We start from the raw sequence: 12,405 nt of genomic DNA, 5'->3' as shown, positions 1-12,405 counted from the left end.
ATTAGCACTGAACCTGTTTCATTATAAGATAATCTTTCAATTAATTTACCTGTGTTTATCAATTGCTATAATATTATTTTGGTGAATCCCTTTTAGGATTTAAATCCAAATATAGGCCAGTATAACTGCATTCAACTAGGCTTGACCCTTTGTTCATACAAAATCCAGCCGAGACAGGATTTTTTCTCAAGACCTCTGGATTGTTAGTTAATCTTTTGGTCATAAAGAGTCTCTTCTTATCTTGTGTTTTTCTTGACATAAATTTGTAGATTAACGTTCACTTTTAGCCGGAATGGTGCTTTTTATCAAGCGTCATGCTTTCTGAAGATAAGATATACTTGTGGTAAATCGTTCATTATATATATTTTCTTAGGGATTCTCAGACCACTAAGTACTTAATTGAATACATCTGTAATTCCAAACAAGAGTGGACTGACCTATTTCATTGAGCAAGAGAACCACCTACTAGTGGTACAAGGATACTCTTTCTTTATCCTTCCTAATATCTTTGACACTTCATTTTATAATACATTCCATATTTAAAATCGCCTAGTCCATGTCCTGCATATCCATATGTTCCCAGCAGGATTCAGCTTCTGTACCAGGTTTCGCTCTTAGTTGTTTCCACAAGAAGTCCCTTGATCCAATGTTTCTCCAGCACAGGTGTGGATTTCCATGGTCTGACTTCATTCCTATAAGATACTTGGACACGTTTAGCTGTAAATATTATTTCTTTATATTTCCTTTTGTTCGCACAGAGTCACTTTGCGAGGTACGCCTTCCATCCAGAACACTGAAGGAGGCCAAAACTCACTGTTATTCATATTTTCTGGTATCCAATTACTGTTCTGCCTCACATCATCAGTTGGTAGACACAATACAACTGAATCTGAATCAATTGATGAACCATGAGCCTTAGCTACTGAGATCCTCCATGCAAAAGGTGTCAATGTTTTACTGACCAGCCTAGCTGATTCAGCGTCACTTGCGACACATCATTGTATTTATCTTGCTCTTAATTGTATTATTACTTGTACTGTGATTCTTGAAATGTATTTGTTTACGACTGTAAGTCGCCCTGGATAAGGGAGTCTGCTAAGAAATAAATAATAATAATAATAATAATAATAATAATAATAATAATAATAATAATAATAATAATAATAAACAATAACATGCCGTTTTTATACAATCCGTGATTCTGGTTTGATAAATCTGCACTTCCTGGTTATCGTGTTCCATACAGGCTTTCCATACCGTATAGAAACCCCGATGTTGTGAAACCTGATCGTCTGCTGTTTGATAGGGTAATGACAGGTATGTTTACTTTCTTTACAACACAATTCTGTTTCACTTTAGAGACACAAACATGAAAAACTCTATTTTACCCAGATACTCCTGACGCTCGCTTCCTATTGGCTGAACCACGTTTGTGTAGCCAATCACAAAATTCCAGACTGACAGAGTTTGTGGTAAGCAGTTTGATCAGTTGCTGGTTGGCAAAAGATAGAATATTTCTATTAAACATATTCAGTATTCAATATCCATGTCACAAACAAATCCATTGTTTATAACCGAGCATGGTATTTAAATATATTGCTTTGTGAAGACTATCGGAGATGATCCGGATGACTGTACTCGGGATTCTCTGCTGGGTTCATGCAGCTGCTGCAGGTCAGTTTTTACACTAGAAATATTTACTGTCTTCAAATAAATATACATTACAAATACTACGAGGCTTCCTCGCAGGATGTGCCTGCTTTAAGGAAAAACAAATAGTTTGAAACTGGCAGTCGCCACTCTGAAACTAAATCGTATTTTGTGTGAATGTTAACAAGGCGTTCCTTCTGACGAGTCTGTTGCGGCTGTTATTTGAGTTACTGTGTGTGCGTGTAGACCAAATAACAAAACAACAACGATGCCAAACGGACTAAACAGCTAAATGCAAAAGTATTGAAAGAAAATCAAGTGTTAATTGAGGTCCTGAACTCGCGTGAAACTGGAATAAGTGAACCGGGCGAAGCTGCAAAACAAGCGAAAGGGAAGCTGCGTCCATGGACCAGTTAGATAGTATTTTGATGGAGACCGAGCTTACTACCCGGTCCCATCATTAGAGAAATCAGCACCAGGATTCAAGACGCGGTGTAGCTGACAGCCGAGTGCAAATATCTATGTGGAAGCTGCTTTAAATGAAATGCTTCTGTGAGCACGTCCGTTTATTCTGTTAAGCACGGTAGTTTCGTTTGCTGTGCATGTATTGAAATCAGTTTCGTTTTTGTATTGCGTGTTGCTGCTTGTCGGTACATTGATTTAATTCAAGTGTAAGAGGCTTATCCATGGAGTCATATGTATTATAGTAACGCGCTTTAATATACCAGCATACTGAACACAACGGTGTGTTTTTAGGGGGGCTGGCGTATGTTCTGCTTCAGTGCCACTAAAACAGTGGATGCTGCATTCCTTCATACTGAAGTTAACAATGATAGAAACCCACACGCCTAGCATTGCTTATACTTGTATTGCACCCATTTACACCAATTACTGCACAACCAAGAAGCAACCAATTACCCTATCAGCAATAACACACGTACTGCAAATACTGAAGAGGAACATTTACTCACTAAAAATATTATTCTACAACAAAACCTTCAGGAAGTGTTGTAAGGTCCCTCAGGTCTTTGAAAACACTAAGGGAGATGTCTTGTAATGTGTTGATCTCAACCCTTCTGCACTTTGTGTTATAGGAGATGTCTTGTAATGTGTTGATCTCAACCCTTCTCCACTGTGTGTTATGGGAGATGTCTTGTAATGTGTCGATCTCAACCCTTCTCCACTGTGTTATGGGAGATGTCTTGTAATGTGTTGATCTCAACCCTTCTCCACTGTGTGTTATGGGAGATGTCTTGTAATGTGTTGATCTCAACCCTTCTCCACTGTGTGTTATGGGAGATGTCTTGTAATGTCTTGATCTCAACCCTTCTCCACTGTGTGAGGGAGATCCCTCTCTTCTCCAGATTTAAATAGTCATTAACAGAGTGGAGTTAGTGAGCTCACCAAGTCCTAACATCTTGGAAATTGTGCCAGACATTCATTGCTTATTTAAAGTCCAGTATTGCACCAGCCTGGCAGCCAAGTACTACTTCTCAAGATCAGTCAGCGACAGCCCTCCTGTAGTTTAGACTTTTTTTAATCTGGCCCTTCCACAGAATATTCCTGATATTTTTATTTAAAAAAATGCTGAGGTCATTTGTATTGGATTTCATAGGAGTTTTAGTAAGGGTATGTGGCGTGGTAGCGTCACACCCCAGATGGAGTTTGCAGGGAGAGAGACTCAGAAACAGAAAGCTTCAGTTTAACGTGCCAATACAAAGTTTTAATAAACAAAAATAGCACAGACAAAACACTTCACAAAACACACTTAAAAAAATAAACGGCACAAGGGCCAAAACAAAAGGGTTTACAAAAATGAAAGTAAACAAGATGGGACAGCACAGCACACAGACCTCTACCTCTATCACCAACATGAATCCTACTAACATAAACAAGACAGCACAGCACACAGACCTCCACCTCTATCACCAACATGAATCCTACTAACATAAACAAGACAGGACAGCACACAGACCTCCACCTCTATCACCAACATGAATCATACTAACATAAACAAGACAGCACAGCACACAGACCTCCACCTCTATCACCAACATGAATCCTACTAACATAAACAAGACGGGACAGCACACAGACCTCCACCTCTATCACCAACATGAATCCTACTAACATAAACAAGACGGGACAGCACACAGACCTCCACCTCTATCACCAACATGAATCCTACGAACATAAACAAGACAGGACAGCACAGCACACAGACCTCCACCTCTATCACCAACATGAATCCTACTAACATAAACAAGACAGGACAGCACAGCACACAGACCTCCACCTCTATCAGCAACATGAATCCTACTAACATAAACAAGACTGGACAGCACACAGACCTCCACCTCTATCGCCAACATGAATCCTACTAACATAAACAAGACGGGACAGCACACAGACCTCCACCTCTATCACCAACATGAATGATACTAACAGAAACAAGAAGGGACAGCACACAGACCTCCACCTCTATCACCAACATGAATCCTACTAACATAAACAAGACAGGACAGCACAGCACACAGACCTCCACCTCTATCACCAACATGAATCCTACTAGCATAAACAAGACGGGACAGCACACAGACCTCCACCTCTATCACCAACATGAATCCTACTAACATAAACAAGACGGGACAGCACACAGACCTCCACCTCTATCACCAACATGAATGATTCTAACAGAAACAAGACGGGACAGCACACAGACCTCCACCTCTATCACCAACATGAATGATACTAACGTAAACAAGATGGGACAGCACAGCACACAGACCTCCACCTCTATTACCAACATGAATCCTACTAACATAAACAAGACAGGACAGCACACAGACCTCCACCTCTATCACCAACATGAATGATACTAACAGAAACAAGAAGGGACAGCACACAGACCTCCACCTCTATCACCAACATGAATCATACTAACATAAACAAGACAGGACAGCACAGCACACAGACCTCCACCTCTATCAGCAACATGAATCCTACTAACATAAACAAGACTGGACAGCACACAGACCTCCACCTCTATCGCCAACATGAATCCTACTAACATAAACAAGACGGGACAGCACACAGACCTCCACCTCTATCAGCAACATGAATCCTACTAACATAAACAAGACGGGACAGCACACAGACCTCTACCTCTATCACCAACATGAATCCTACTAACATAAACAAGACTGGACAGCACACAGACCTCCACCTCTATCAGCAACATGAATCCTACTAACATAAACAAGACTGGACAGCACACAGACCTCCACCTCTATCGCCAACATGAATCCTACTAACATAAACAAGACAGGACAGCACACAGACCTCTACCTCTATCACCAACATGAATCCTACTAACATAAACAAGCCAGCACAGCACACAGACCTCCACCTCTATCACCAACATGAATCCTACTAACATAAACAAGACGGGACAGCACACAGACCTCCACCTCTATCAGCAACATGAATCCTACTAACATAAACAAGACAGGACAGCACAGCACACAGACCTCCACCTCTATCAGCAACATGAATCCTACTAACATAAACAAGACAGGACAGCACAGCACACAGACCTCCACCTCTATCACCAACATGAATCATACTAACATAAACAAGACAGGACAGCACACAGACCTCCACCTCTATCACCAACATGAATCCTACTAACATAAACAAGACGGGACAGCACAGCACACAGACCTCCACCTCTATCACCAACATGAATCCTACTAACATAAACAAGACAGGACAGCACACAGACCTCTACCTCTATCACCAACATGAATCCTACTAACATAAACAAGCCAGCACAGCACACAGACCTCCACCTCTATCACCAACATTAATCCTACTAACATAAACAAGACAGGACAGCACACAGACCTCCACCTCGATCACCAACATGAATCCTACTAACATAAACAAGACGGGACAGCACACAGACCTCCACCTCTATCACCAACATGAATCCTACTAACATAAACAAGACTGGACAGCACACAGACCTCCACCTCTATCACCAACATGAATCCTACTAACATAAACAAGACAGGACAGCACACAGACCTCCACCTCTATCACCAACATGAATCCTACTAACATAAACAAGACAGGACAGCACACAGACCTCCACCTCTATCACCAACATGAATCCTACTAACATAAACAAGACGGGACAGCACACAGACCTCCACCTCTATCACCAACATGAATCCTACTAACCTAAACAAGACGGGACAGCACACAGACCTCCACCTCTATCAGCAACATGAATCCTACTAACATAAACAAGACGGGACAGCACACAGACCTCCACCTCTATCACCAACATGAATCCTACTAACATAAACAAGACGGGACAGCACACAGACCTCCACCTCTATCACCAACATGAATCCTACTAGCATAAACAAGACGGGACAGCACAGCACACAGACCTCTACCTCTATCACCAACATGAATCCTACTAACATAAACAAGACAGGACAGCACACAGACCTCCACCTCTATCAGCAACATGAATCCTACTAACATAAACAAGACAGGACAGCACACAGACCTCCACCTCTATCAACAACATGAATCCTACTAACGTAAACAAGACGGGACAGCACACAGACCTCCACCTCTATCAGCAACATGAATCCTACTAACATAAACAAGACAGGACAGCACACAGACCTCCACCTCTATCAACAACATGAATCCTACTAACATAAACAAGACAGGACAGCACACAGACCTCCACCTCTATCAGCAACATGAATCCTACTAACATAAACAAGACTGGACAGCACACAGACCTCCACCTCTATCAGCAACATGAATCCTACTAACATAAACAAGACGGGACAGCACACAGACCTCCACCTCTATCACCAACATGAATCCTACTAACATAAACAAGACAGGACAGCACACAGACCTCCACCTCTATCAGCAACATGAATCCTACTAACATAAACAAGACTGGACAGCACACAGACCTCCACCTCTATCAGCAACATGAATCCTACTAACATAAACAAGACGGGACAGCACACAGACCTCCACCTCTATCACCAACATGAATCCTACTAACATAAACAAGACGGGACAGCACAGCACACAGACCTCCACCTCTATCACCAACATGAATCATACTAACATAAACAAGACAGGACAGCACACAGACCTCCACCTCTATCAGCAACATGAATCCTACTAACATAAACAAGACTGGACAGCACACAGACCTCCACCTCTATCAGCAACATGAATCCTACTAACATAAACAAGACGGGACAGCACACAGACCTCCACCTCTATCACCAACATGAATCCTACTAACATAAACAAGACGGGACAGCACAGCACACAGACCTCCACCTCTATCACCAACATGAATCATACTAACATAAACAAGACAGGACAGCACACAGACCTCCACCTCTATCACCAACATGAATCCTACTAACATAAACAAGACGGGACAGCACAGCACACAGACCTCCACCTCTATCACCAACATGAATCCTACTAACATAAACAAGACAGCACAGCACACAGACCTCCACCTCTATCACCAACATGAATGATACTAACATAAACAAGACGGGACAGCACACAGACCTCCACCTCTATCACCAACATGAATCCTACTAACATAAACAAGACGGGACAGCACACAGACCTCCACCTCTATCACCAACATGAATCCTACTAACATAAACAAGACGGGACAGCACACAGACCTCCACCTCTATCAGCAACATGAATCCTACTAACATAAACAAGACGGGACAGCACACAGACCTCCACCTCTATCAGCAACATGAATCCTACTAACATAAAAAAGACAGGACAGCACACAGACCTCCACCTCCTATCACCAACATGAATCCTACTAACATAAAAAAAGACAGGACAGCACACAGACCTCCACCTCTATCACCAACATGAATCCTACTAACATAAACAAGGCGGGACAGCACACAGACCTCCACCTCTATCAGCAACATGAATCCTACTAACATAAACAAGACGGGACAGCACACAGACCTCCACCTCTATCACCAACATGAATCCTACTAACATAAACAAGACAGCACAGCACACAGACCTCCACCTCTATCACCAACATGAATCCTACTAACATAAACAAGACGGGACAGCACACAGACCTCCACCTCTATCAGCAACATGAATCCTACTAACATAAAAAAGACAGGACAGCACACAGACCTCCACCTCCTATCACCAACATGAATCCTACTAACATAAAAAAAGACAGGACAGCACACAGACCTCCACCTCTATCACCAACATGAATCCTACTAACATAAACAAGGCGGGACAGCACAGCACACAGACCTCCACCTCTATCACCAACATGAATCCTACTAACATAAACAAGACGGGACAGCACACAGACCTCCACCTCTATCACCAACATGAATCCTACTAACATAAACAAGACGGGACAGCACACAGACCTCCACCTCTATCACCAACATGAATCCTACTAACATAAACAAGACGGGACAGCACACAGACCTCCACCTCTATCGCCAACATGAATCCTACTAACATAAACAAGACGGGACAGCACAGCACACAGACCTCCACCTCTATCACCAACATGAATCCTACTAACATAAACAAGACAGCACAGCACACAGACCTCCACCTCTATCACCAACATGAATCCTACTAACATAAACAAGACGGGACAGCACACAGACCTCCATCTCTATCACCAACATGAATCCTACTAACATAAACAAGACAGCACAGCACACAGACCTCCACCTCTAACACCAACATGATTCCTACTAACATAAACAGGACAGCACAACACACAGACCTCCACCTCTATCAGCAACTTGAATCCTACTAACATAAACAAGATGGGACAGCACACAGACCTCCACCTCTATCAGCAACATGATTCCTACTAACATAAACAAGACGGGACAGCACACAGACCTCCACCTCTATCACCAACATGAATCCTACTAACATAAACAAGACAGGACAGCACAGCACACAGACCTCCACCTCTATCACCAACATGAATCCTACTAACATAAACAAGAAGGGACAGCACATCACACAGACCTCCACCTCTATCACCAACATGAATCCTACTAACATAAACAAGAAGGGACAGCACACAGACCTCCACCTCTATCAGCAACATGAATCCTACTAACATAAACAAGACGGGACAGCACACAGACCTCCACCTCTATCACCAACATGAATCCTACTAACATAAACAAGACGGGACAGCACAGCACACAGACCTCCACCTCTATCACCAACATGAATCATACTAACATAAACAAGACAGGACAGCACACAGACCTCCACCTCTATCAGCAACATGAATCCTACTAACATAAACAAGACTGGACAGCACACAGACCTCCACCTCTATCAGCAACATGAATCCTACTAACATAAACAAGACGGGACAGCACACAGACCTCCACCTCTATCACCAACATGAATCCTACTAACATAAACAAGACGGGACAGCACAGCACACAGACCTCCACCTCTATCACCAACATGAATCATACTAACATAAACAAGACAGGACAGCACACAGACCTCCACCTCTATCACCAACATGAATCCTACTAACATAAACAAGACAGAACAGCACACAGACCTCCACCTCTATCACCAACATGAATCCTACTAACATAAACAAGACAGCACAGCACACAGACCTCCACCTCTATCACCAACATGAATCCTACTAACATAAACAAGACGGGACAGCACACAGACCTCCACCTCTATCACCAACATGAATCCTACTAACATAAACAAGACGGGACAGCACAGCACACAGACCTCCACCTCTATCACCAACATGAATCCTACTAACATAAACAAGACAGCACAGCACACAGACCTCCACCTCTATCACCAACATGAATGATACTAACATAAACAAGACGGGACAGCACACAGACCTCCACCTCTATCACCAACATGAATCCTACTAACATAAACAAGACGGGACAGCACACAGACCTCCACCTCTATCACCAACATGAATCCTACTAACATAAACAAGACGGGACAGCACACAGACCTCCACCTCTATCAGCAACATGAATCCTACTAACATAAACAAGACGGGACAGCACACAGACCTCCACCTCTATCAGCAACATGAATCCTACTAACATAAAAAAGACAGGACAGCACACAGACCTCCACCTCCTATCACCAACATGAATCCTACTAACATAAAAAAAGACAGGACAGCACACAGACCTCCACCTCTATCACCAACATGAATCCTACTAACATAAACAAGGCGGGACAGCACACAGACCTCCACCTCTATCAGCAACATGAATCCTACTAACATAAACAAGACGGGACAGCACACAGACCTCCACCTCTATCACCAACATGAATCCTACTAACATAAACAAGACAGCACAGCACACAGACCTCCACCTCTATCACCAACATGAATCCTACTAACATAAACAAGACGGGACAGCACACAGACCTCCACCTCTATCAGCAACATGAATCCTACTAACATAAAAAAGACAGGACAGCACACAGACCTCCACCTCCTATCACCAACATGAATCCTACTAACATAAAAAAAGACAGGACAGCACACAGACCTCCACCTCTATCACCAACATGAATCCTACTAACATAAACAAGGCGGGACAGCACAGCACACAGACCTCCACCTCTATCACCAACATGAATCCTACTAACATAAACAAGACGGGACAGCACACAGACCTCCACCTCTATCACCAACATGAATCCTACTAACATAAACAAGACGGGACAGCACAGCACACAGACCTCCACCTCTATCACCAACATGAATCATACTAACATAAAGAAGACGGGACAGCACACAGACCTCCACCTCTATCACCAACATGAATCCTACTAACATAAACAAGACGGGACAGCACACAGACCTCCACTTCTATCACCAACATGAATCCTACTAACATAAACAAGACGGGACAGCACACAGACCTCCACCTCTATCACCAACATGAATCCTACTAACATAAACAAGACGGGACAGCACACAGACCTCCATCTCTATCACCAACATGAATCCTACTAACATAAACAAGACAGCACAGCACACAGACCTCCACCTCTAACACCAACATGATTCCTACTAACATAAACAGGACAGCACAACACACAGACCTCCACCTCTATCAGCAACTTGAATCCTACTAACATAAACAAGATGGGACAGCACACAGACCTCCACCTCTATCAGCAACATGATTCCTACTAACATAAACAAGACGGGACAGCACACAGACCTCCACCTCTATCACCAACATGAATCCTACTAACATAAACAAGACAGGACAGCACAGCACACAGACCTCCACCTCTATCACCAACATGAATCCTACTAACATAAACAAGAAGGGACAGCACATCACACAGACCTCCACCTCTATCACCAACATGAATCCTACTAACATAAACAAGAAGGGACAGCACACAGACCTCCACCTCTATCAGCAACATGAATCCTACTAACATAAACAAGACGGGACAGCACACAGACCTCCACCTCTATCACCAACATGAATCCTACTAACATAAACAAGACGGGACAGCACACAGACCTCCACCTCTATCACCAACATGAATCCTACTAACATAAACAAGACAGGACAGCACACAGACCTCCACCTCTATCACCATCATGAATCCTACTAACATAAACAAGACAGGACAGCACACAGACCTCCACCTCTATCACCAAAATGAATCCTACTAACATAAACAAGACTGGACAGCACACAGACCTCCACCTCTAACACCAACATGATTCATACTAACATAAACAAGACGGGACAGCACACAGACCTCCACCTCTATCACCAACATGAATCCTACTAACATAAACAAGACGGGACAGCACACAGACCTCCACCTCTATCACCAACATGAATCCTACTAACATAAACAAGACAGCACAGCACACAGACCTCCACCTCTATCACCAACATGAATCCTACTAACCTAAACAAGACGGGACAGCACACAGACCTCCACCTCTATCACCAACATGAATCCTACTAACATAAACAAGACAGCACAGCACACAGACCTCCACCTCTATCACCAACATGAATCCTACTAACATAAACAAGACAGCACAGCACACAGACCTCCACCTCTATCACCAACATGAATCCTACTAACATAAACAAGACGGGACAGCACACAGACCTCCACCTCTATCACCAACATGAATCCTACTAACATAAACAAGACGGGACAGCACAGCACACAGACCTCCACCTCGATCACCAACATGAATCCTACTAACATAAACAAGACAGCACAGCACACAGACCTCCACCTCTATCACCAACATGAATCCTACTAACATAAACAAGACGGGACAGCACAGCACACAGACCTCCACCTCGATCACCAACATGAATCCTACTAACATAAACAAGACAGGACAGCACACAGACCTCCACCTCTATCACCAACATGAATCCTACTAACATAAACAAGACGGGACAGCACACAGACCTCCACCTCTATCAGCAACATGAATCCTACTAACATAAACAAGACGGGACAGCACACAGACCTCCACCTCTATCACCAACATGATTCATACTAACATAAACAAGACAGGACAGCACAGCACACAGACCTCCACCTCTATCAGCAACATGAATCCTACTAACATAAACA

At 43.2% G+C, this 12,405-nt stretch overlaps 1 protein-coding gene across 1 annotated transcript in view; it reads left to right on the top strand.

Annotated features, from left to right (window-relative positions):
• Positions 1-1,461: 1,461 nt before the first annotated feature.
• The window catches only part of LOC117397450 (major histocompatibility complex class I-related gene protein-like), a 56,798-nt gene continuing 45,854 nt past the window's right edge, over positions 1,462-12,405 (top strand). The window contains exon 1 of the mRNA XM_059010204.1: positions 1,462-1,674. Within this exon, the coding sequence (XP_058866187.1) occupies positions 1,620-1,674 (55 nt within the window). The 5' untranslated portion in view covers positions 1,462-1,619. The remainder of the gene's footprint in view (positions 1,675-12,405) is intronic.

Source organism: Acipenser ruthenus, chromosome 40, assembly GCF_902713425.1.
Source record: "Acipenser ruthenus chromosome 40, fAciRut3.2 maternal haplotype, whole genome shotgun sequence".
NCBI lineage: Eukaryota > Metazoa > Chordata > Actinopteri > Acipenseriformes > Acipenseridae > Acipenser > Acipenser ruthenus.
Note: the sequence above shows the minus strand (reverse complement) of the source record. Positions and strands in the feature narration are given on the sequence as shown.